At 42.9% G+C, this 27,179-nt stretch overlaps 2 protein-coding genes across 5 annotated transcripts in view; one reads left to right on the forward strand and one right to left on the reverse strand.

Annotated features, from left to right (window-relative positions):
* Positions 1 to 6,130, forward strand: part of DHRS12 (dehydrogenase/reductase 12) — a 29,299-nt gene extending 23,169 nt beyond the window's left edge. For all 3 annotated transcript variants that reach the window (XM_041466971.1, XM_041466972.1, XM_041466973.1), the window contains 2 exons: positions 77 to 214; positions 2,748 to 6,130. In XM_041466971.1, the coding sequence (XP_041322905.1) occupies positions 77 to 214; positions 2,748 to 2,875 (266 nt within the window). In that variant the 3' untranslated portion in view covers positions 2,876 to 6,130. The remainder of the gene's footprint in view (positions 1 to 76; positions 215 to 2,747) is intronic.
* Positions 6,131 to 11,117: 4,987 nt separating this feature from the next.
* The window catches only part of WDFY2 (WD repeat and FYVE domain containing 2), a 58,976-nt gene continuing 42,914 nt past the window's right edge, over positions 11,118 to 27,179 (reverse strand). For both annotated transcript variants that reach the window (XM_041466975.1, XM_041466976.1), the window contains exons 5-12: positions 22,718 to 22,868; positions 21,191 to 21,303; positions 20,152 to 20,278; positions 18,143 to 18,248; positions 15,371 to 15,472; positions 14,587 to 14,717; positions 14,143 to 14,251; positions 11,118 to 13,490 (exon numbers count right to left, since the gene is read on the reverse strand). In XM_041466975.1, the coding sequence (XP_041322909.1) occupies positions 13,461 to 13,490; positions 14,143 to 14,251; positions 14,587 to 14,717; positions 15,371 to 15,472; positions 18,143 to 18,248; positions 20,152 to 20,278; positions 21,191 to 21,303; positions 22,718 to 22,868 (869 nt within the window). In that variant the 3' untranslated portion in view covers positions 11,118 to 13,460. The remainder of the gene's footprint in view (positions 13,491 to 14,142; positions 14,252 to 14,586; positions 14,718 to 15,370; positions 15,473 to 18,142; positions 18,249 to 20,151; positions 20,279 to 21,190; positions 21,304 to 22,717; positions 22,869 to 27,179) is intronic.

Consider the following 27,179-nt stretch of genomic DNA (forward strand, 5'->3'; position numbering starts at 1 on the left):
GGTGTTTTTTTTTTTGTGTGTGTGTGTCAAAAAAGCTTTGCACGGCAGGCCACCATTGCATTGTTATCCTTTCCAGCTGTGAGGTCGTCCATGCCTGATTTCTATGAGAGGATGAAGAACTCGCTGCGCACAGAGGCCCAGGGAGCCGACACCGTCCTGTGGTTGGCGGTGTCTGCTGAAGCAACAAAGCTGCCCAGTGGCTTGTTCTTCCAAGGTAAGGAGCAGTGTCTCACAGTGCACAGACTGGAGATCCCAGCCTGCTTGAGCTGAGGATCCCTGTCTGGCTTGGAAGGGGATGAAGGTTGCACCAGGCAGCTTGTGCAAAGGATAAAGCATTTCTCAAAGTTGTTTCAAGTCTAAATGTTCGAGTGAGCATTGTGTTAAATTGTTATGTTCCTGCTTTTGTCCTCTAAAGTAGCTGATAGAGACTTCAAAGCATTTCTTTAGGGAGGGCTGGGGATTTTTGTAATGAAAATGGCTGCATGTAGGACTGTGCCAGGGGAAGGTGAATCACAGCAGTCAAACAGCATCTTTTATGATGCTAGGAAATGAGCATCTTTCTCACAGAGCACTGGGAGTTGGCTCTGCTTTGACAGGTTCTTCTTCCTATTGTTCCATCCTAGCTAAAACTGCCAATTCCCCCTTTCTCTAACACTGGGCAAAGACTTGAGCACAATGGCGTTTTTGGCACTGTGAGCTTAGGGAATGGAAAAGTAGAGCAGAGCCTTTCTTTTCTCCCAGGCAAATGACAGGCATCTTTGTAGGAGCAGCTGGAAGCAGAGATGCCTCAGTGGTGATGCAGGTCAGTCCAGAAAAAGAAAGCTCAGGGTAATTTCTTACAGAAGCTTAGTGCTTCTGTTGGATGTGGCATTCAAATCCTGATTCACTGAATTTCTATATGGAGAATGCAGGAAGCTCAGACTTTTCTGCATTTGGGTTGACTTCTGTCCCACAGACAGTCATGCAGGGTTGGCTGACAGATACTTAAATGGACATTTTTCATGGCAGCATGTGGTGCAATAGAAACCCCACATTCTAGCTGGTCAGCCTTCTTTGTAGAACCAGGCTTTGCCTTTCTTTTAAAAACTCCAGTCACTTTCTTCTGGTCCTAATGCTTCTGCTCAGTTCTTTCTGTTTCTTTCATAATTCCACCAGGCTCTTTCCTTTGGCCTTTTTCTACTCCCAGCTTTGGTAAACAGGGAACATGCCCTGCCTCTTTAGCTAAAGCTACTGACTTTTGAATGCTTTGGTCCTGGCATGGCTGCTCTTAAAGCTGCAAGAGAAGTTCTGAGTCTATGTCTTGTGCTTATCAAATAGTGGTGAAGTCAGTTATTTCTTGCTCCTACGGCCTTTTGGAAGCCACAGCTTAGCATGGGCACTCTTCAGGCCCTTTCACTTTGCCACAAACCCCATGCTTCTGATCCTAGGCAGCCATTTTCCAAATCAGTCAGGTTTCTCTCAATTTTCTGCATTCTCTTCTTCTGTTCCCTCTGAAAAGCAAACCAAAGCCAGCTTTTTTTTTTTTTTTTTCTGAGAAAATTATAAAGGGAAGTGAGAACATGACTACTACTACCAGAATTCTCTGCATCTGCTAAAACGTATAAAAAATGCTTAACAGAGACCTGCTTTCCAAAGACTAGAAGCATCTTCTCTGTGATGCTGAACTTGGCTTTCATACCTAGTTCCCAAATTTTAGCACAGGCTACTGGCAGCACTGTGGCTAGGTGGGAAGCCATTCATAATCGGTGATGGAGAAGGGACCATTACTCTCCTCAGTTTTCCATGAGCAGAAGTTATGTGGTGTGTGCAGTCAGGTAAACATTTGCTCTTAAGACAGCAAATACCTCTGCTCTCGTAGAGAGGCCAGTGGCAGCCTGATAGGTTTTTAGGGAAATCTGCTGCCCAGGGTTGCAACAGCTTGTTCTTTTTGTCTCAGCTGGCTGCTGTGGAAGTTGAGCTTGCTAAGTAGACTTAACAGTGCTGCACCAGTGCTCTGAGTGTTGTTCCACAGACACCTGACAGCATTGTTGTAAGGCTCCAGGCTCTAGACACCATGATTTGGAGGGGAAAATCCCTTAGAGTGGATGGTGGTAACAGCTGTATTTACAGAGTGAGTGACAGACATGACATCTGGAAAACCAAGCAAAGCATCAAACTGAGCAAACTTGGTTGGATACGTGTTACTTGTGATGACTGAGCAATAAGCCCAAGTTCTTTTGCATTTAGAATTTAACCATTGTTTCCAAGGTTGAAAGTAAGGATTTTAAGATTGAAAATAATCCTAACTACAAAGTCCCAGCTGGGGATTTGTACATTACTAGAAATGTTATCCAGGAGTCAAGGAAAAATGTTGTTTCAAGTGCAAAATCATCCTCTGCCTGCAGCAACAAACTCCAGCTATTGGTCTTTGCCTGGAGGTGCTGCCCTACTGACAGGCATAACCCCACCAGGAAGCCTTCTTTCTCCTAAACTGTCCCCAGCTGCAAAGGGGGGCTTGCTGCACAGTCCAGGTCATATTGTGCTACAGAAAAATCACTCCAGCTCCAAAATACAAATTGGTTTAATTTTTGGTTTAGGAGATATGGTTAACTAGCATTATTTACAGGTACCTAGAAGGTTAATTTTCCTGCCTTCAAGACCATGAGGTATGTTTGGGCAGTACAGAGTCTATCAAAAAAACCTCCTCTCTGCTATAAGAGAGTTAAATGTACCCATAAGGTTGTTTTTTTTCTCTTCTTTTCTTCCAGACAGGCAACCAGTCCCTACACACTTACCGCTAGCATACACCCACAGTCCACCAGAGGATGAAGAGAAACTAATGGAGATGCTGGAAGAATTCTCCCAGAAGTTTAAATCTGTTTCTCCAGGAATTTAGTGTCTCTGCTGACACAGTGTCACCACAAATCTTCTAGTTACACAGTAATGTGCTGTTGAGGGGAAGTAGGATGCCATAGGCCTGTTAAAAATGAATTAGGCTCAGGTGTTCTCATAATGAGGTAGTAGAGTGGCACCTGTGTAATTTTTCTCTGCTGCCAGGTCTCTCCCATTGTGAATATGCAGCTGCTGCCTCAAGACACACTAAGGTTGTGTTCTTTGGATTGGAAGAAAAATTGAGAGGCATTAAAATAAGCCCTGAGACTTTGTAAAGTTACCTAGAATAATTTAAAACACTCAGCAGAGAGAAATGCAGAGGAGTGTACTTTCAGTAGCCTTCGTGAAGGACTTCAGGAAAGACGTGGGAATGTTTTAAGCAGCTTTAAACTGCTGTATTTGACAGGTTGGTGGCTTCCTTCACTGCATGAGGGTGATTGGGCTCAAGCATGTAACTGGGAATGCAGAAACTCTCTTGCAGAGTCTGCTTAGTTTAAAGGGAAGGATTCCTCACGGCCTTTAGTTTCTATAAATTAGTGCTGGTATGCAGAAGTTATCCACTTCCTCATGTTTAAACAGCAAGAATTTAGGAACACTGCCAAAGCCTTCCACATTACTTGATGGAGCCAGGGCTAAATATTATCCCATTTATGTCAAAATACCATGAAATAGGAGGTTTCAACACAACACACCCAGACATGGCTGGGTCCAGCAGAGAAATGGCTGCATGACTGTAGGCACAAAAAGAAACACGCTAAGATGTACCTGCTTGCCATTTCTGTGAGAGATTAAAGGGAATTGTTTTATTATTGTGAATAGATTAAGAGGGGAAGGGAGAACTGGTGTGGCACAAGTTTTAGAGGAGAGTCCACCTCCTGATGAGAGGCTTGTATTTTGTCTGGATGTGTTTACTTCCAGACACAGAGGACAGAATTCATCCTATCTGATCTGTGGACATTTGAATTACTCATTGAGTTTCTCACGGTAAATCGGTAGAGGGAAAAATGGGCTTTTTCACAGGGATTTACTGGATCTAGTTTAAGAAACACCACCTACAGTGCTGCATCTTTCTAAGAGTAATGAAGACAATCAGCTCACACTTAGACTTTCTGGTGGGACTCATTTTGTCTTAATTATTTCAGCTTTACTGCAAAGCCAGGACTATTATTATAAAAGGTAACACCTTTTCTCCTGAACTGAGTGTGTTTATTAACCAGCTGCCTCCAGAACCCAGCCAAGGTGCTGCACTGTTTCACATGTGGCTCACACCAGTGTGGTAGGACCAAGGACCTGAACACAAATATAACACAGATGTTCTTGAGCTCTCTGCAGTGACTGACCAGCTAAAGACTGGTGATGGACAGAGGGGAGCTCCTTCTGTCTGGTTTATGTAATTAAGTTGCCTCCTGGCTGATGGTATTTCCTTGTTATATAAAGATCTACTATTAAGTATCAGTTTAAGAAAAAACCTCCTTTTTTTAGCCTATTGTCAATCTCCTTAGAAGACTTTACTGTCAGAGAGGCCCTGAGAAAAATTTGCCATGATAAGCAGTGCTGAGACAAGTCAGGCTGTCACAGCTCCTCCTGGGTCAGCATTCCAGTTATTGCCTCATTTATAAACTTAACTCCTTCTTGCACTACAGTGAAAGAAAACAACAGCAAGACTTGTACAGAAGTTTATTTCCTGCAAATCTGGTATTAACATTTTCTGTGGTTTCAACTGTTGAATACAGTTACCCAAAACAAGAGCATGGCTGGAAGCATATATAGTAACTACATTTCTTAACCCAATAGCTGCAAGGTTAATAAAAACATTTGCATTATTTAGTATTTACATCAATTTGCTTCTCAGCTCTGCAGTACAGAAGAAAAGTTTAATGACTGGTATTTAAATAGTTCATAAAAGTAAAAACTGTGCACTATATATGTATATATTTAACACATTTTAGTCCACATTCTGCACTAGTGCATTTGAACAGCCTATATTTTTCATTTTGTGTCACAGCTTAAAAATGAAGCCAAAGTTAAGAAAACTGCTTTAATCCAAGTTTGGTCACAGTGTCAAAGAGCAACATGCTATGGTTTAAGAGCACTTCTGATTTAAAAAGAACTAAACCACGGGAACAGCAAGTAGAAACAAAGTCCAGAGTGTCACACACTTTGGTATTATGGTCCTGCTGATGCTTTGTTTCAGCCTGATTCCACGAAAGCAAACATGGCATGTGGCTGCAAGCCAGCAAGAGGATTTGTCTAATGCAAATGCAATCCAGAATGACTTGCACCTTCATGTAAGTGAATACATTTGTAGACTCACAGATTATGCTGAGTCAGAAAGGGCCCACAAGGATCATGGAGTCCAACTCCTGGCCCTGCACAGGACACCCTAAGAGTCACACCATGTGCCTGACAGCATTGTCCAAATGCTTCTTGAGCTCTGTCAGGCTGGTGCTGTGAGCATTTCCCTGGGCAGCTGTTCCAATGCCCAGCCACCCTGGGGGTAAAGAACCTTTTCCTGATATGCAACCTAAACCTGCTCTGACACAACCTCATGCCATTCCTTTGGGCCCTGTCACTGGTCACCCCAGAGAAGAGATCAGTGCCTGCCCCTCCTCTTCCCCTCACAAGGAAGTTGTAGGCTGTGATTAGGTCTCCCCCTCAGTCTCCTCTTCCACTTTTAAAACTTTATGAACAAAACAAAAATAGCATCCAGTGACAGATGACCAGAAGGTGAGGGTGGCACAGGTCCTTGCTAAGCAGTGCACACTGGGAGGTTGAGAGCACACCTGGTTCATGGGAGTAGAATGACAAGCACAGCAGCTGCTCTTGCCACCCTTTCCAGTCCAGGTGCAGCCCCACACTTGTTGTGGCAGCCTCGAGGCTTTTATGACTCTGACCTCAGTCTGATGGCTTCGCATTTTTCTTCACTTCATGAAGTCACCTAGTTGGGAAGTTTTTTGCTCTCAGGGATCTTGCACAGGCATGTAGTACCACAGAGCTCATGTGGAGTTGGTCATTTCCCTACCTCCTCATGGAAAGGCACAGCCCATCATCAGTGCAGGAGGACTGACTGCAGTGATGTGGGGGCACTGCAACTTCTCTTTTTGTTTTGGATGAAAATTTTAGGATATCAATGTAACAGGTATCAAACAATTTTGTAAACTGCATTTTGGTTTTTTTTTCATATCTGGGTCATCTTTATTCATTGTTTAAAAAAACCCAATAAGCTAAATCAACCTGCTGATTAAAGGTGTAAAAAATTGTTTGTTGTTTGCCTTTGAATGGGGGCAGTCCCATAGATACCTCACAATTGTGGAGTAAACTGCAAATACCAATTGTTGGCATTTGCAGTAACACACACTCCAGCTTCTGTGTTCTGCTCAGTGGGAACAAGGTGTGAGCAGGGCCACCCCTTCCTGTTAAACAAGGCTCAGGTGGGATTTTGAATATGCACTGCCTGGGCTCAAAGGGATTTACTTCTGCTATATCCTTCATTATAGCCTCATAAGTCAGTCCTGCAAACTTCAATGTAAATGAATTAATTTGGTGGGGGGATAATCCCAGCCATTTCAATTGTCAGTACAAGCACTAATTTGTATTTTTGTAATGACAAAGCCTCTCTAAAAGCCATGGCACTTGAAGCAGTACTAGTTTTCCTTAAGCAGGGCTGAACTTGATGAGTGGAGAGTGAACCTGGAGTTAGTCTTTCAGGGAACAACCTGATGGAACAGTGGAGGAGGGCAGCTATGAAGCAGTTCAAATCTGTAATTCCTCTGTGTGTTACTCTCACATCCTCTCTGCAAAAATAAAGCACCCCATCTCATGACACTGGATCATGCTTATTTAAAACTAGTGCTGGTCAACATCCACCCACAGTCATTTTAGACAGGCAGTTTCCACTCTGGCAGTGCAGAGCTTTGCATCCTCCCGAGCTCAGCTCACAGTATTTCCCTGTTTGTCTCAGGCTTCCATCTCTTGCTTTGTTAGGAGAGGTAATTCTGGGCACATTCAAGCAGAGCCAGCAACTGATTACAGGAGATAATTTTAAGATGCAACTAAGATGACTTGAAAATTCTGCCTTCCTGTGGTTGTCCAAAAAGCACTGATCTACACAATGAGAGAAAGAAGGCTTTGAAAAGGCACTGAAACTGATAGGGAGCAAGTGGAACAAAAACACTTCTGGGACTAAAAGTGATCAAATCCAAGAACTTAAATTTGTGAAGTACATCAGTATTTATGTTCCTTTCTCTAGAGGGAGCCATCAGATAAAAATGATGTATTCATCTGAAGGAAATGTGTTTTCTCTCAAAACAAAAGCTAAAAGCTAATGCTCAGCTTTACGAAGGGGCACAGTGTGAGCCTGGGCAAAGGTCTTCAGCAGGACAGGTTCCTACCCTGCTGCCAGGAGAAAGAGACCTTTGCTGTACCAGCAGTGCCATTTCACAGACAAAAATATTGTCCAAACCTGCACTTGTGCAACCTTCAGGGAGAGAGGTCCCAGGAAGTGCCGTTTTCTTTGATGATTAAAAATCTTGAGCATCTTCCCTTTACTTTTCAGTTCAGAATCCACAATCCACAGGGAGCCTTGGAGCGATGCACAAAATCATGCAATTCCTCTCCACTGCCCAGACACCATTTCCTTTGGGCTGCTCACCCACTGCCAGGCACTCAGGGCAAGAATTTGTCCAGGCTAAAAACATGTCCATACAACAGCTGTCAGTTTTATGACAATTCACAGAACAGGCAGGTGAATGAGTCCAGCCAAAATTCAATAAAGCAAATTCCTCATTACACACATAGAGAGGGAAAAGAAATAGCCAAAAGCTGATAGAAATTAATTTAGTGGGATTAAGATACCACAATTTATTCAGCTACATGGGAGACACTTATTTACATAATGGAACAGTACTGGAAAGTGTTACAATGTAGTTGGTAGAAAAAGTCAAATTGTTGAGCAGCATTCATATAAAACACTGACCTGAACAAAAGCCAGTAAGAGCTGGCTTTTCATATAAAATCCCTCTAATCAAGAAGACAGCAAAGCCCATGAGGTATTAGTCAGTATGACAACTTACCAAGCAGAGTCAGAAACAAGGCTCAGCCTTTGGAAAGCTAAACCACAGCCAAAACTAGTGCTAATGGCAAAGATGTAGCAAGGAGTTTGTGAACTTATTTGTGAAAATTTCTTAATTACTTGGCCGTGGCAACCCCACAGAATTTTCTTGGGACAGGACAAAACAGGGGTGTTAGCAATGGGTTTTTCACATCAGAAGGAAGTCTTGACCTGTGATAAAATATAAGTGTAAAGGTGATAAACCCTTTAATAAATTCAGATTATTTAATACCAGAAGGAAGAAGGAAGAAGGAAGTCTTGACCTGTGATAAAATATAAGTGTAAAGGTGATAAACCCTTTAATAAATTCAGATTATTTAATATCTAAAGAACAAATAACTGGACAGAGTATCTTCATAAGGCCTGACACCTCTTCTGTACCATTTCAGTGTAATATGTCTCTTCCCCATCCTCTTAATATTGAAGTGTTTATGCATTTAATGCAATCCTGAAAAAACTACTTGAGGTAGCTAAATATTATTTGGCAATTGAACCAAAGAACAAGAAATGGAAGTCAAATCTTCATTGACTGGAACAACTCTATGTTCCTTGTGGCTTCTGGATCTGGACCATGGCTGCTGGCTGGCTTACAGTACTGGGATGGGGGTTAGGTGTGTCTTTATACAGCTCTGATGTATATTCATTTCTATACTGTAGGTGCTTTTTGGTTTGGTTTGGTTTTTTTAGGTTTTGTTTGTATGCTGATAACATTCTTTCTTGGTATCCCCTCTTTGCACTGACTTTGCCAGGAATGAGCTCTCGTGTTTTCATTTTGGTTTGAGTTCAATGTCCCTACTTGGCAGCAATTTCAACTGAACTCAATCATCTCTTTTCTGAGCAGGACAATGTGTCCTGCAGCAAACAAAATTTCAGAGATGGCCAAAGACTGGTCACAAGGGAAAATCCCCAAACTGGGAAAATGCAATGAAAAGTCACATGTGATCACACAAAATTAACCTCAAATCCCAGAACTTCCAGTTATTGGCGAGCTAGGGACATTTTTTTATCTTTTGAGGAGCAAAGATTTCCTGCCAACATTCAGAGAAAAATCTCTGTCTTCCTCAATATTACATGAGAGGTCATCACTGAAGGGACTTAAGACATCAACACATCCTGAAAAAAGGATCAAGTTTGTTGTTACCGTTGCATCTTCTAAGTTCTAATTAAAAACATCCCATGTGCTCAATGCGGTCTCCTGGAAAGGACATGGCTGTAAAACCACACATTGTAGCCCTATTTCTTGTGTGCTACAAAGCAGAACTTTGGTTGCTGGTATGCAAATCCTATTTGGAACAGCGAGGCCAGACATTGGTAATATTTGCTAATTTGTTAGTAACTAATTTGGTAGTAGTTTTGATTTAAGGAAAGATAGTTCTTTTTTTTTCCTTCTCTAAGCAATAGAGTAGATACAGGCATTAAGTGGACTTTGAATCACAGAATGGCCAAGGTGGGAAAGAACCTTCAAAGGTCATCTGGTCGCGCTCAAGCAGGGTCACCTGGAGGTGGCTGCCCAGGGTCATGTCCAGTTGGGTTTTCTCCAAAGATGGAGAACCCACAAACTACCTGCCTGGCCAGTCTGTGCCCATCCTCAGTCATCCTTACAGTAAAAATTGTTTTCTGATGTTCAGAGGAAATCTGTGATTCTGTTTGTGCCCATTGCCTCTGGCCCTGTCACTGGACACCAGTGCATTCTCTTTGCACCCTCCCTTCAGGCATTTATACACACTGATGAGATCCCTCTGAGCCTTCTTTTCTCCAAGATGAACAGTCCCAGCTCTCCCAGATATGCTCCTGTACCTTTCACCATCTCAGTGGCCCTTTGCTGGACTCCATACAGTGGTTTCATTTCCCCCACTCAGAGGGAACACATCCCTCCCTTTCCCAGTACGGAGATGCCCATGCCACCCTCTCAGGCAAAGTGCAGTAACCACTACTGGGGTACTAAGAGCCCACATGCTGACACTCAGGTGATGGCCTCAAGTTCAGGAGGACAGAGCAGGGAGGTCACCTGGGCTTGGCTGCAAAAAGCAGCTTCTCACAGCTGAGCACACCAATGTCACTGTTCAGGATTATCCTCTGTCAGACTGGCTGACTTGCAGCCCTATCACTGCTCTGTTTCAACATCTAACCATGACATTAAGTCTTCTGGTGGATGGGAGGACCATCAATGCTACATTGCAAGCAGATGCCCACATTCTTTTCCCTTCACCTAAATATTTTCAGCTTAAAAAGACTGAAGTTTGGTGCTCAGATTGGGCCACCTGGGACACAAGTGACTCCAGCAAGCTGCTCAGGCACTGTGTATGTGACCAGCACCTGCCCCATCAGCTGCCTAAGCCCTACAGACACTGCTCATTTTAAAACCAAGAATAGCAGGCAGATCCTCTGCAGAACACTTCCCACAAGGAAGCACCAGCTAAGAGAGAAATGAAAATCACCTTTTCTGATGTGTAGAGCAGAGGGAGCTAGCAATGTTTGTGTGCGCCTTGTCACAGCATGAGATATCACTAAAGGTACTGCCCTTCAGCAGCCCCAGGGAAAGGGGGCTTGGCTTCATTTAAGAGTGTGTGTAGGTATGTGGCACTGCATAGTTTACACCTGTATCAAAACACACCCTCCTCCCACCCTCCAACAGTGAAATTCGTAAAAATAGCCCAAATTCACTATTCAGCAAGCAAAACGGAAAAAAAAAAAAAAAAGGATCAGGCAACTGAGATCCCTTTTCGTATGCATCAAGCAGACAGAAGAAACTGGAATTGTTACTCTAACACAGCAGAAGAGGAAGTCACGGATTTTATCTCTCCCAGCGTCAAATCCTTCTTGTTTCATTTGGAAAGTAAAAGAATTATAGAATTAGATGCATCTATTTTCCCTTCATAATCTCTACATTACAGCTCTTGAGGGCATTGCAAAGGGACAAATTTTCCTTCCCCCCCTCAGTTTCACTTGCAGTTTATATAATTTTCTAAGCCCAGAGCATTTTGTCCTGAGACTGTAAGATAAGGAGATGGTTAGCTTAAATCCAAATAACCCTGCAGGTTATTCAGTGAGAAAGAACAACTAGGAAAATTCTGCAAAACAGTTTTGCATACCCCACATCCACATATAAGCAACACTGAAACCACAACTCCTTGGAAGACAAGGGGGGAATGGCCAGGAGTTTATTGCAGAACAGTCCAAACAAGTCATTCTCAAATGTAGTCTCCTTTGGAATCAGTTCTTCACCTTTGTTTGCACATTACACATTCAGGAGTAGGCGTTGACCATGGGGCAGATCCTCAGCTTGCTGACTCCATCACTCCATCAGTGTGAGCACAATTCATGCTGGAGTCCCAGCCTTGGTGCCAGTGCTGTCTCCTCAGGAACCGAGCACTAAACAGCAATTTAAATTCACTTCGGTGCGCCCGTGCTTCTGTCACCATGAGATGCACTCCCTGCACAGCACAAGTCAGGTCTCTGTTCAAAGGCCCTGAGCCCAAGGGAACATGGAACACCATAGTCCAGCAAAGCTTTGTACATACTCTCCAGCTGGAATGAAATATGGCAGGCCACTTGCTCATGTTGCATAGCTTTGACAGCCAGTAACACTTCAGTCATCAGAAAACATGCACAAGGTGTAATGAAAAGCATTCCAAGAGGAAACAAGCATCTAGTTTCCAGGAGAGAATGTGGGAAGACTGAGAAAACAACTTTCAAGTTGGAAAAATAATAGTACTGTGCGAATTATGTTTGAAAATATGCTTTAAAATATGCTGTCTGGAGGGGAACCAACAACAGACTGTATGACCAGGAAACCCAAGGTGGTGTTATTTCAGAGAACATGACTGCAAAATGCTTCATCACAGGTTACAAGAAGTTTAAGGAGAGAATTTTTCCTGAAAATACATAGCAGTCCTGTGACATGCACACAGAATTCCACTCACCCTTTACTGCAGCAGCTCACTCGATCAGAATTAATGCCATGGATTGAGGTATCCATTTTTTTTCCCCTCAAAAGTTAATTGCTGCTGGGCAAAGAAAGGAGAAGCTTTATTTTCTTTTGACATTCTCTCTCAAGAGAGAACACAAGGCTTCTCCAGGTAGCAGTGTGCTCTGAAGTGGCAAATGTCATGGCCTCCCCACTACAGAGGGAAGAAGGGAAGTCCAAAACAGGGCAAGACTGAGCACCACCAATGTGCTGTGTCAAAAGGCCTGCTGACACAGGAGATGCAGGAAAGCCTTTGCAGAGCAAATTCTCTGCACCAGTTTCTTTGAAGTGTGTGAGTAGTATCATGCTAAGAAATAATGTGGATTAATGGAATGGAGAGTTGGCTCTTCAGAGAAGGTCCCTTTGGAAAAAAGGGCTTTTTTAGTTTATTCACCTTGACAATGTCATTCTAAAAAGGTAATTTTGGTCAATCCAGGTTTTTAAATACTGTTTATTTTTAAGAGAAACTGTAAAGTATGACAACAGGACAATGGGCATCATTCAGCAATATCACTTCTGGGTCTATAGAGAAAATTAATAAAAACTATCAGCATTTAAAAAAATAAATATGACTAACCATATGGAAAACAGGAAGAACAAAATTCATCTTCATCTTCAACAACACAGACAGGTATAAATGCTGAAATGTTGCTGTGCAAGGTAGAGGTAGAGGTAGAGATAAACCAGACTTTTCAGATCTAGACCAGTTTTAGATCTGCCCCCCTCCATGCACGCACTCCCAAAAGTTCCTGTTGCCATTAATTTCATTTGAATCAGACTGTCAGCATCATCAAACTCAAACAAGTCTGTGTGCTCCTTATAAATGCTCTGAGATGGAAAACAATTTCAGTTTTGTGTAGAAATCAGTTGCTGCATAACCCCTGGTTCTGCGACTTGTGCCGGGGAGAGGCAGGAAGATTATACAGACCAATGAATGCTCTCTGGATGATGCCCACTAGGACAAGTAGATGGTAGAGCCCTTAAAGGAATTGCAATAGTCCATCAGCTCCTTGGTGATGGAGCACCCAGAGACCATGCCTGGATTTCCTCCTCTGGAGAGAGCATGGTCAGCAGAAATATTCCAAACCAACAGGTACTGGCTGCAGGGAGAGCCAATTGCCTTACACAGTCTGTTGACACCAAAAACTCACAGAGGAAGACACAACCCAAGAACTCTCTGTACAAAGCAGCAAGTATCTTGACATACTGAAATATAAAAACTAAAAATTGCACTGCACACAGATTTTTCCAAACAAACTCAAGACAACCAAAGTCAGATCGTACAAACCGTTAGTTAAAAAAATACCTTCTTGTATATTTTGAGAAGTGGAAAGAGTCTTCGTGCAAATGTTCAGCCTGGATCAAGCAGAGGACATAAAGTTGTTGTAAACACGTTAGTTCCTTTCTCATCTGCCATATGTGCCCAGTGTTATCTATCTTCTGCAGTATAATTGGGGTTAGGAAATCCGTTTCTTCTGTAAATATCACCTTTCAAGTTTCACTGATGTAACATCAAGACACTACTGGTGTCATATCCCACAACTGTTAAATACAATAAAATAAAACAACATAATGAATATTGGTAAAAGACAATAAAATACAGTAAAAATAGAACCTTTATATAATATAATTTAAACCTTTTTTGTTTAATTAAGAGGGGGAAGATGGTTAGAGGTGGATGCAACAAGTCTGAAGAAGTTTTATTTAATTTTCCAGCACTTACGTCAGTGGTGGAGGCTGATGAATGGCATTCTGTATGTCACCAGCTTTCACCTGTATGAGCCAGGTTCATAGCTGGCCTTAAAAGAAACCAAAAAAACTCCCACTACATAACTAACTTCAATGATCAGAACAGTCATAACGTACTGTGAGGATTTTGTTTTTTTAAATTACTCAAACTGTTATAACTTAGTTATTATTTTAGCTATTTCTTTATCTAGCCACACTGAGATTTGGCATGTTGAAAAACAGTTGGTCTTCCTCAAGGGAAAGCTACAGTGAGCACTTGTCCCGGCCCCTTCAGGCAAGAACTTCACAGACCAAGACCTCCTTGGTCCTTATTGGGCAGAAATCCTAATCCCAATCGCAAGTGAGAAGTCTCTGGGTGGAGGAAGGCAGGTATGACATCCTGCAGCCACACAGGAGAGGGAAGGGAAATGAAGTACAGGAGCTAGAGCACATTTCTTGCTCCTACCTTAATAACTTTGTCTGTCCCCGAGGTCAGCAGCCATCCCCTGGTGGCATCGAAGTGTACATGAACAATGTTGTGCTTACTGTCGTGGAAAGTAGCTGTAGGCGCCCGCCTGAAGAAAGAAATCCAAAAATCAGCAAGAACTGTAACTGCAGGATTTCCCCCCAAAATGTTCTCTATTGAGGAAATAAGTGTTTGACTGCTGCTGTAAGCCATTAATTCAGCAACCACTCTGTAAACAGCACTTTGAGACCTTTCTGGCCTGAAAGGAACAGGGCTGAGGGGCTTTCTATCCCTCCTGGCTTTGTCTCCTCCTTATCCTGCTGAGAAAGCCCAGGGACCACCATGCCAGGCTGCTCCCTCCTGGAGCCTTGCACCCACCCAGGCCCTTCCAGCTGCAGGAGTTTCCCCCGTTGCAGTGCAAGCCAGCTCAGTGTCCACACTTACTCCTCATCCGTTATGGACTCGTGGCAGCTGTCACAGACCCTCACTTCGAACTCGAACCCCATCAGCGGGATGGAGGAGCGCTTGGAGCTGCATTTCCCGCACACGGCTTTCCCGCACTTCCGGCAGTGATGCTGCAGGAGACAACAGGCAGAAAGATATCTCAGGCCACAAACCCAGACCAGGTCACTGCTCAGGTCCACTGGCTCTTCCATCTCACTCCAGCAAGACACGACACAGCTCAGCTCTGCCCCAGACAACTCATTTCTCAAGTTCCATGAGCACTTGCAGCACTTCTACACCCCTTTAGTAAAAGTCTGCAATCTGCAACCCTCTGATGCTAGGCAGGAAAACACAGCATGTTTCAAGCAGACCACTAAGCCTTTCCCAATACAGCCTGAGCAGGTAGAGGTGTTTATCCAATCTCATTGAAAACAGCTTTGGTACCAGCAGTCTCCAAAAATCAGCTGTAAATTTCTTTTGTAATTTATTTGACTAACAATGAGCAAAGTCCCCCATGGCTAAAGTCATGGAAGGCCCCAGATGTACTCAGCCCAAGGCCTATTACATACATTTGCTATTGGGATTGATTGGAAATAAAACAGTGTGTTCCTTTCAACCACAAAATCAAGCCACAGAGGGGAAACCACTGTCCCACCCCTGAGCACTCAGTGAAAGAACAAAGTGCAAATTCTCAAAGCTTTACGGGGGAAAAAGGTTACTAGAATCCTTTATGAGAGAAAAGCCTAATAGCACCATGTTAACACACTGAAGGGCACATACAAACCTGCCTGAGGCCTATTTTCTTACTGTCCCACATCTGCTTGAAGTTCCAGAAGAAAGGCTGGTCACATTTTTGACAGGAGTCACTATCCAGCCACTCTGGGGTCTGCAACACACACACACAAACACAAAGTGGAAGTGAGCAACAAGCAGAAACATTTCCAGCGGAGCCTAGAGGCAGGACAAAAAAGATGTGTTGTGGTGTGGCAATATGGCCAGCTTAGCTTGATTTACTATCTCAAATTTCCCAAGATGACATTTTGACTGCTGTTGATGATGATGATATTTGTTCCCTGGGATGTCTTTTTTGGCTTAGCTTTGAGTTTTGAAGGACATGGGAGGAACAGTTCTCATCCAAATCATGAAGAAGAGTTTGATAGTAAGACCACGGAAACAAATGAATTCAGGAATGAAACATACAGAAATATTTTGTTATATTTGTGGGGACAGCATTTACCATCTGCTATTGCCTCTGGTGGGAGCTGGGGTCAATTAATATTTCCAATAGCCAAGCAAATCATCTGAAGGGAAAGGAAAGTTATGGGAAATGCTGATGTTGTTGGGGGGTTTTGTATTCTTTCTTTCTTTAACACCCTAAGAGGAGTTCCTGCTGTCAGAGGTGCCCGTGCTACAAATCACACACAGGGATGAGAAAGATGTAATTCACCTGAACAAGCCTATGACCCAAACCAAACTCAAGCTCTTTTCCTTTATCAACCCACGAGGTTAAATACACACTAAATATTGTTTAATACTTTGTGAGGATGTGCTATTAGCAAACTGCAGTTGTCTTGTCAGAACCACTGGTTTCTCACATGCTGCAAATTAAAATGGCAAGAAACACAGGTGAGATAAAGAACTAAAAACAGAAAAGCCAGGCAAAGGCAAATTAAGGATGGATTGAGACCCTCAGCTCCCAGGATAGCTTTGACTCCCAGCAATAAAGCAATCACCTTTTTCATATTCTTCTGCCCGTTATTCTGAAGGCAGTTCATTCTGCTGGGGAAAAGCCTTGTTTTTTCTACCCACAACAGTCTTTCTTTTTAATGCCTACAGATTTACATCTCTGTGTATAACTTTCCATCTCTTGGGCATGTGAACACTACAGATGAAGATAATATTTTGTTTGTGACAAGTAACCACTTTGTAGTCAAACAGAAAGACAGCTTATAGCATCTTTTAAACATCTGCTTACAGCTTTTTAAAAATTGAGTTGAAAATAAAGAATCAAGGGCTAAAATCTCTTAAGTGAAAGTGACTCTAACACAATCTCAAAAATGTGGGAAAGTCTGATAGCAACAAAATGAGTACTGAGCACATATTACATGGAGAAAATCCTTAAATAAGGGCAAAGATACAAAAGCCAAAATCCAAAAGAAAGTGATCAAGGACCCAAAACCAAGAATTGATATTAAAATCTCAAAGATTCATGTTTTGGGGGTGGTTTAGCACCAAGAACACCCTGTTGTGCTGCTGATAACAAGAACAAGCCCACACAGCCATAGTCTGGGAAAGCTGTGCACCATTAGCACCTGCTGCCTTTATTTAGCTAATAATATTCTTTCTCTATATTTTAAACCAGCCTTCTCACAGCATTCCTGCCTATTTGGTGGCAAGCCAATCTTAACCCTTACTGTAGCCTTTTGAAGGCAGCAAATAAATAAAGGTTTTCATTTCTGGATGTTTGAGCTGCAGCAAAAAGGAAACATCTGTTGGGAAGGAGGAAATTGCTCTGCTTTCGTTTCAATTTAGGAGCTGATGACATACTTGGCCCCTGGATTAGCAATTAAAGAGAGTAAACTGGAATGCTAATTCACATTAAAAAGGGAGCTCAGTTTCTGCTTATGCCTACTTCAGTAGTTTTTTTAAATCAAGTTTTCCACTTAGCATTTTTTCTTCCTCAAAGGAGACACACTCAATCCATGCAGGCCACAACTCTTGAGAACCAGCAAAGCTGGTGAAAGCCCATGCTACCAAAAACCTTCCTCTGACCTACCCCCTGCTCGAAGAGGGCACACGTTTGCTGTGACTCATGGCACCAGGATTTGCCAAGCTCCTAAGCAGGGCTGGTGCCGGACTCAGCCAGCACAGAGCTCACTCCCCCCCTCTCTGAGTCAGGACTCAGAAATTGCCAAGTGGGGGCTGCTCCCACGGTGCCAAAGACCTGGGAAGCGTTTCTGCACCCGCTTACATTTGTTGGCCATGAAGCACAAAAGCAATTAGGAATGTGTGGGTGAAATCTTACTGTCTGGATCAGCAAAGCCATCATTTACCCCACTTCTATGTGGTTACACCAGAGGGAAGCAAGACTAAGTAGCAGGTGAGATTGAAGCCTTAGTTAAATGTCCTCTTATCAAGGAAAAAAAATGCTGGGTTGCGTTTTCCCAGAGATGACCAAGAGCCTTCTTGTTTTACTTTTTTCAAACCAAAATGAATCAATCAGTCCATCCATTTACATCTGAACTGCTATTTCTCATGACATGCTGAAAAACACAGCAGAGCATCTCAATATCCTCCTAAAAGAGTATCTTTCAGAGCAGTAATGTAATGAGCAAGAGACATTTAGCAGCCTATTTAATACAAATTTCTGCCAGCTGATTTCCCCTGTACCATATTATCAAAGGCACAACATAATTGCTGTATAACAACTGGAGCGTGTCCAGAAACGTTTTTAAACCTTGGAATGATCTTGTTTAGGTTGAAAGCTGCACCTTTTAGAAAGGTCCCTTCTTCCCAGGACTGCTTCAGACCAAACTGACAAGAACTAAGTATCTACCTCCTGCCTCTCAACATCCATGTTCCAGACGACGATTCCCCCGTCTGCACCACAGGAGATGAGCTGCCGAGTGTGGTGAGCATAGGAGAGAGACTGAACTTTATCACTGAGAAAGAAACAAGACAGTTAGCAATCAACCACCTATGGCTACTGCACAAGTGAGCACAGACTATCAATAAAGCAGTACAAACCATTTGTTTGCCCATATGTTTCCCTCCACCACTCATTGCACATGGTATCCATCAGATGCAAATTAGTCTTTGCTGTCAGACTGGGACCAGAATGAGAGTGTTGTTCATCTGGGCAGCATCCACAAAAGCAAAGACCTGTTCTGATAACTGTTTTTGCTGTTCCTGGGATATGAGGTCCCAGCTGCACTGGGAAGCCTCAACAGGGTTGCAGCTTGTGAAGGCACATCTGGATGCATAAACACAGCCCTGGTAAGATACCTTCTTGGCAGAATGTTGGTAACAACTTTGTTTTGTAAATCCCTGCAACATCTAGAAATGAATCACTGAGAAACACTGAAGGTTTTCTTTTGACACTAACAAGCATAAGGAGTTTGAAAAATAATGTAGGAATGACACTAAATTGTTCCTAAGCCTTCTCACAGTAAGGTGGAAAATTTAGGTGCTTCTGTTTCTTCTTTTAATGAAAAAACATCATGGGAGGAACAATTCAGCTTAAACTCCCAAAGATGGGTTCAGTCCTTCATAAAAGAAAGAAATTCAGGCCTCATCTCAGGCTGTTTACCTGGGAACACTGGGAAACAAAGACTGTACAACACTGTTATGGAAAAAACAAGGTTGTGAAGACATAGGAACTGAACATACAGTGACTGGAAATCATCCACAAGATTTGGTTTCCTTTGCTACCACCACTGGTCTTGTCTGTCAAAAGGACTTGCATGCTAACACATTTATTTGTGCCTATGGCTAAACCTGAAAAGGGAAATGCATTCATGGGAGAATTAGGGACAACAGGGCCACTCTTCACAGTGCCTGCCTGCAGAGGCACCAGCAGGATGTGTAGGATGCTGTATTGTACAGTTCCAGCTGACAGCCATCTCACACAGAGGCTAATTTCATATTAGAACTAATCTCCACAGCAATAAATCAAGTGGTAATGCATTAGCAAGCACCACTGGTAGGGTATGAGGTTGATCTGGTAATTTCAGTTAGAGCTCTGCAGTGCTCTGAAATCCCAGAGGCATCCCAATCATTCAGCAGAGTGCAGCATCACTCAAAAGAAATGTATGAATATGTAGGAAACTGTTAGCTCAAAACCACCATGGGATTTTGTATCTGCAGACCTCAGCCTGGCATGCAAGTCCCACATATATGCAATCCCAAAACTGTGAAATCAACTTGTTGCATTGCCAGAGTTAAAATCCCAAAACTCTGAAATCAACTTGTTGCATTGCCAGTGAGGAGTCATTGCCACTAGAGCCATTCTGATGTATAATCAATGCTCAGCATGGGCTTACCCATCTTCAAAGACAGCTATGGCTGTGCAAATGTACTTGCAAAGATGATGCCTCTTTGCACTGAGGAGATGTGAAGCTATGGTTAAAGGTAAAAGCACATCACTTCAAATTCAGGCTGCAGGTGAAAGAGCATGGAGAAAAAAGGGATTAATTGTCCAAGCCCGATGCTCCCTCTAGGGGAAGGAAAGACCTTGACACCTAAAACCCAAGAATTTCCCTGCAGCTGTGCTCATTTGAGGAGCCTCCTCTTTCCAACAAAGGCACAGGCTCTGGCATAACACTCAGGACTACAGATGTTGTGCTTTCCTTCACCACCCTCTGCAGACTCTTAAAATAGCCTGTGGGCCCAACACTGGAAAACTTACTATAAGCAAATTATTCCTGTTGTATACGGACCACAGGGAGTCACACATACAAGCTTGAGGCTTGTGAAGACTGTAACCTTTGGGCTGTTTGTTTCCAGATGTGGCTTCTGCATTTAGCTTTTCTCCTATAAAAGCAGGAGGAAGGGCTTTAAACATACTTATGTCCTTGAAGCTCGATGGCTGTTCCTTTTCTTCCTCCAATATCCCACATTATAATGGAATGATCAGAACTGCCTGAGAATAAAACTCGCTGTATTGGGTCCCAGCAGAGAGCAGTGACACCACCTGCAACAGAACACACACAACAGTCATTTTATTACAGGAAGTGGAAGACTGGAAGGTAGCTAAATATAAAGATACAAAAAAAATATGGGGTGATTAAAATGCATATCTCTTTGACAAAGACTATGCAACCATGTGCCTTCCAGAGGAAAAATAACAGTCTAGAAAAACTACTGAAACCCCATCCTGCTCTTCTGTGGGCACAGGGCTTCAATGCCGTTTGCATAGGTGAATCCATTGAGCAGGAAGGTGTGGAAGAAGAATGGTCACAGTGGGAGCTACACAACTTTCCATTTCCGTAATTTCCAGAAGGTTAAAAAAGAAGCAATGTGGAATGCTATGGGGATCTTCCCAGTACCCTAACACAAGGACTGATAACACTATGTTGTGCTACCTTGAGCTACTAGCATTTAGTTAGAGAGAAGGGATATGACGAAAAAATGGTGAGGAATGACAGCATTTCTTCTGTTAGATGGTAGGTTCATATCCAGGGTTGCTCTTTTCAAAGGGTGATGGGGCACAAGTCCCAGCAGTGAAACAAGCATTTAGTGCCTCCAAGCTGTGCCTATTCCACTTGGGATGAAGTGTCTGCCAATACAAATCTTGCCTTTAACAGCATCCTTTCTCCCTCCCAGAACTACCACAACTTGTTCAAGTCTCACTCTGCTTTAATTAGCAGCTACTGATTGTTGCATTTTCTGCCACAGATGTATTCTGCTCAGAGCTCTGATCACTCTTATTTTTACCAACACAGCTTTCCTGAACTGCTGGAACAGATCCAGAGCTATGTCCCTTCCATGCTAAGCACTGACACAAGCCATTCTAGCGTACCACAGGACAGTCAAACCATCATGATGCTGAGCACAGATGAGGACCTTCCTGAGCACCTTTCTGGGTCTCCTCCTGAGGCCTTACCTGTGTGTCCCTTAAATGTGGTGACAAGGCTGCAGGACTCTTGCTCTAGTTTGAGGATGGTCACTTGCCCAGAATGGTCACCAACAAACACATGCCGGGTTTCCACATCAAATCTGAAGGATAGATGCTGAGGAAAACATATTATTTACACAAGCTTTGCATTCCTTTCATGACTTGCTAATTCTTTTGACATGAGTATACTGCAATCTTGTGAATAGTGCTCCAGTCTCAAGGAGGTATTGTAAGTACACAAGAGTGTACTTTCAGGCACCTGTTCATCTTAATAATATTCATACCTGTTCATACCAATAGTGCAGTACCCCGGGTGAGAAAAAACAAGACTATTCTAGGACACAATTTGTGGTTTTGTTATGAAACACCATTGAAGTAGCCCTTCACCATGAACATAAGAGTGTCTCCTCAGGCTTTGTAACTTAAGTGCTAGAGTTGGAGGGTATCCACTCTCTCCCACCCAAAATTATACAAAGGAGTACTGATTTTAAGGACACAGGACACTGCAGGACAAAAAAATCCAAACCTGTTCCTGATTATGCCAAATATTTTTGCAGTATTTGCCAGTGATTCTCCCTTCCACTGCTTCCACTGCCCTCCACCATCATAATCAGATGACTCAAATTAAATTGTCCTCCAAAAGTTTTAATCAGTCAAAACTGGCTGTTCTCTAGAGAGATTTATAGAACACAGGGCAAATTCTTGCATCATGCTTTCAAAAATATTTATCAATAAATTAGAAAATAAGTTCAGTCTTTTAGCCATTTACATTGGCTGAATTACCAGATAATATAAAACAAGTCCATCTTGAAACAATAATTTTCATTCAGTATCACTTCTCATGAACTAGTACAACATGCATCATCTATACCACATACACTCTGGGGCATTAAAAAGTCTGTTTATGCTAATCCCAGTTTTCAGCCTAAGAGCTCATACTTTACCTTTTCATTTGCAATAAAGCTGAATTAATATTTCTTTTATTGTCAGGCAGCTGGGGCAGCTCTACATGAATAAGCCACCTGAGTGCCATTTCTGGAGTAATTTACTCTTTAGTTAACCCAAATTCCCAATACATAGTGAGCAGTTCCAGAGTGAAGGACAAGTGTTCATTATTTTATATTAAAGTAATTTAATTTTTACCATGCATACACACAGGCACTCTGACCTGATCACCAACCTACTTTTGCTACCATTAATTCTCTGAAGAAAGCACACATTGCATGTTTAAATGAAGGCCCTATCCATATTTATTACAATAACAGACCACAATAGGTTGCAGATCGCCCATTGTGGTGCTCAAAAATGCTTAGACCTAAATATGCCACAATGCATTAAGGAGACAAAGCAAGGAGAACTGACAGTTTTTTAAATTGGCTTTAAATAACAGTTTCTCTTACACAGCACTGAATCCATACAGGGCACAAAATTTGGAGGACAACTAGACAACTGAACTAAAAGGGCTGTTTGAGTGCCAAAGAGCAGAAATAGAACTGAGAGCTCAGCAAAGGATACTGCAGGCCGCAGGCGCCTGCGCTGGTGCGGTACCCCCCCAGGCGCTGGCCGCTCTCCGAACAGTGCCACGTGAAGTGTTTGTCTTGCCCGGTGCTCAACACCCACTCCATCTCCAGGACAAACAGAATCATGATGACCCTGCTTTGATGAGCTGAAAGTTAAGCAGACAGACATATAATCACATTGCAGAGAACATGGGGGCAGACAACCATTGCAAACACCAACTGCACCCAACTCCTCCACTCACACTTCCCTACAGAAGCAGCTGGTGTTTAATAATCCTGTTGACATCAGCTTCCATGGAAGCTTGTAAGGTCCCTGCTCTGCATGTTCAGCGTTTGCATGAGAAAGAGTGGAAGCAAGACTTAATTCCTTCCATGCCTATTGCAGTAATTTATCTTCTACAGCAGCACAAGTCTTCCTTCCATCATTATATCATCACTAAGAAAGCTGCCACTGTGGAGTGGACTTGGGGTTCCATTTAAACCTCTTCTGAGCTAGTTTTTTGACAGCAGTGAAAATGCCTACACTGCTGCTCCTCTTGCTGGATCTCGGCTGTGATGCCCCAACAGAACCATGAGTTACAGTACAGGCACAATACTGCACCAAAGGGAAGTTTCAGCATTAAAAGTTTACTGGAATAAAATTTAAATAAAACAAAATATCACAGCTGTGGTAGATGCATAAAACAGCTGAAGAAATATGTTTCTACTGCTACCAAAATAAAGCCATCAAAAGGTATTCATTAAAACAAGGGAACACATTTTTGTTTTTTGTATGAATGACCAGTGGGCTTGGTCATGAAGTGCTGATGGAGCTGATATTGTAATAAAATAAGTGGCTGGAAAGACATACAGAACTATTCCCAGCTGTAACTTAATGGTGAATGCCATACTCCTGAATCTACAGCCCTCCTGGCTTATTACTAAGATGCAGCAACATGTGTCACACAAAACAGACTGCTTGTATTTGTTTGAGTAAAAGCTGACACAAAAAAAAAAAAAAGACTGAATATGTTTAGAAGCTTAAAAACCAGCCCCAAGCCTCCATCTGGAATGCAGAGAATCACCTCAGAACAGTACGGGAAGACTGCTGTCTGCCCTGTACAAATATGCAGCATATATGAGAGCTGTGTTCAAACACCACAAGGGAGAACTACCTGTAGGAAAGAAGAGGAGACTCCCAAGAGCCAACACCAGCCTTGGTCCACACTTATTTCTCAGACTGCGATTCCCTGAGCAGAAAAATCAGTAGATATATTGACACAGCTTGCCATAACAGTGACTGGCAGCTAAACCAAAGTGTCACGTGTGAACTGTGCCCAGATGCTTTCACCCTTGCCCATTAGAAGACCTCAGATTTTGGCTGTCATTTCCACACACTTTTAGATTCCAGACAAAAGGATGGGGACCATCCAGGAGTCACTTGAACTACTTCAAATAGATCCCATCTCCTCTCTACCCTTGTTTTCTCTGTGAAGAAATTCAGCAGGTCTACAAATCTGGCTAGGCAGAAAAAGCATGTGTCAAATAAATAAGTAAACAAAACAAAACACTAAACCAGGAGCTGTTATCTCATCTAGAAGGAGCATGGCAGGATGGTCCAGTTGCAAGAAGCAGGGTAGAGAAGGCCATAAAGAATTGGAAGCACCAACAGCGATGTGGACCAGCCTGTGAGGGGCTGGAATCCAAGGCTGCTGATGGGAGGGAAAGGTTTCTTGGACGAATGTGGTAGGAGTTGCCCAGGGAGAGAGCAGAGGTTGTCTACACCTTCAGCTGGTGCTGTGGCTGAAGAATGGGGATGCTGATATGAGAGACAGACTCACAATGAAAAAAATTAATTTCTCAGGGCATCCCAAATGACACTGACCAAATGCTTGCACTACTCCTCCTTATGCAAGGGAATGAGTCAGTGCCTGTAGGAGGCCAATGCCACAAGACCCACCCTGGAGTCCTGACTAATCCTGTGTCACATCCCCCATCTCTGCATTCAGATCCCTTTCAAGAAATAAGATTTCACAACTCCAGACACAGTGTTGCAGCAAAACCTCCACAGAGCATGCCCAGCCATGTACACTGCCAAGGCCAGGCTCCATAAGCCACCAGACCTGGCTGCACACCCCTACCAAGGCCAAAGCACAGCCTATCCACGTGTTGTCCTTCTCTGTCACCAGATCATTTGACCAACATATTCATGGCCTTTCAAGACACAATAAATGGTCTTTAATCACTATAGCAGCCTCAGCTATTTATAATAATGCCTCGTTGTGGGAGATGATCAACAGCCCACCAGTCGCTGCACAAGAGCACTGCTGACCATTTACAAAGCTAGCAAACACAAAACCAGCCAGCATGATTCAGCTAAAACAACTTATTATGACTATTTAGCCACTTTGTAGGCTAAATAAAAGCACTTACTCCCCCTAAAATACTTTTGAAGAACATAAAGGTCTTACTTGAAAACTTTAAGCAAAACTTTTTCAAAGTAAGACTTTTAGCAAATGAACAACTAGAAGGCCACCATACCCAACAAAACTATCTGTTCCTTTTTAATTTTAATTTTTCCTTGCCCAGGGTTTTACCAAGATGCTTATGCCAACCCCAAAACACAGTATGGCCATGTGAGAAAGGTGCACTGGAGGGACAGGACTGTGGAGGGAGTCCTACTGCTCCATGTGAGGAAGGTGCATCTCTGCTGGATCCTGATATACCTACCCAAAGGACTGCAATGCTCTTACCCTGCATATTCTTCCAGACAGCATGTTGAAAACGTGGCTCTTTCCCCCTTGCTGTGTGCCAGCTGGACTCTGGACCTAATGAGGCCACTGATAAGCCCAGATCCACTGTTCTGGTTGGAGGCAAATGCAGCAAGAGGAGCATGAAAGCGCCTAACACTGTGTGGACCAGTGGAACTACAGGATCCTGTGACTGGCAGCAGCTCACAGAGCACCTCACTTTTGCAATGTTTCCCCAGCACTCCTGACCTCTAGCATGGGCTCAGGGGCCAGACAGATGGGTCACTAACTCCTTCACCAGCACCTGGTGTGAGAGTGGAGAATCCAGGAGCATGTCTTTTTGGAGGGGGGTGGTGGGAGGCACTGTGCTGTGGAGCAGCAGGCAGCCCCAGGTCATTGGCGCCCTGAAAACAGCGGGGAATCTCACTGGGTTTTTTTATTTTTCCTGCCTTGTGCTGTCAGAAAACTGTTCACTGCAATTGTGCAGGTGTGTGCAGTGAGACACTGGCACAAGTTGTCCAGAAAAGCTGTGGATGCCCCATTTCTGGAGGTGTTCAAGGCCAGACTGGATGGGGCTTTGAGAACCTGGTCCGGTGGAAGGTGTCCCTGCCCATGGCAGGGGGGGTGGATCTTACTGAACTTTATGGCCCCTTTCAACTCAAACCATTCTATGATCCTATGAAAAACATTCCCATGGTGAGAAGGCAGGCTAGGAAGAAGGTGACTCTAGTTAGGAGTGTGGTCAGCTGCACCACCTCTCCACTGATGTTAGTGGACACTCATTAGAATTCTTTGCTCTCCAATATTTGGGGAATCTGAGCTCTTGGGTTTCCCTCCAGGACAACCCATGGAGGTTCTCCATGACATCTTCCTATCCAAAGGCCTACTCTAATGTTTGCAACACATCTGGCATATTGCAGAAAGCCATAAAGAGCAGCTTCCATTCTCCTCCTTTTTTCTAATTTTATAAGCATTTTTGCCCAGACCTTCAGTGGGCTGTCACAGCCAAGGAGCTTTTCTGAAATGCATTCCCCTCTTACAAAATTTTCAGCATTTTCCCTAAAGAACTCATCAAGGAAGTTGTTCTCATGCATATGTTCTTCTGCATATACAGAAGAAAAGACCTCAGCTCAACCTCTTTAGTGCCACCACATTTAATTAAATATGAAACTTAGCTGCATAAACTTTGGTGACTGCAGAGCAATCACAAATTTGGATACTTAACACCTGTACAGTCAGACTGCAGCAATCTTATTTAAGATTCACATATATATATATTATCATCATTGGATATTTTTCTTCAGTTTTTACAAGCTAAGAAAAAATGCAGGCATTCTAGCTTAATTTTACAACACACCAGACATTCATGAAACACTTACATGTTAGCCATGGTCTGCAAAAATCAAGATTCTCTTAATACCTTAAAATTCAAATGTTACAAATGGATCCCCAGAGCCTCCATTTAGAGATTTAAATTACCCTCTCAGTCTTTCAAGGTATAAAACTCAAAATATATGAGTAAGAACATATTTTAAAATGCATGTGAGAAACGTCAAGGTAACATGTCAGAGGCTTCTATACAGAAACATAATGCTTAGTATATAATATATGTTGCCATATAATATCATACCCCCTCTTAGTCTAACAGCAAAATATATATATATATAAAAGAAGAAATTGTCACATGTATTTGTTACTTTTATAAGAATACCTGTCCAAAACAGTGTC

Source organism: Pyrgilauda ruficollis, unplaced genomic scaffold (assembly GCF_017590135.1).
Source record: "Pyrgilauda ruficollis isolate IOZ18807 unplaced genomic scaffold, ASM1759013v1 scaffold20, whole genome shotgun sequence".
NCBI lineage: Eukaryota > Metazoa > Chordata > Aves > Passeriformes > Passeridae > Pyrgilauda > Pyrgilauda ruficollis.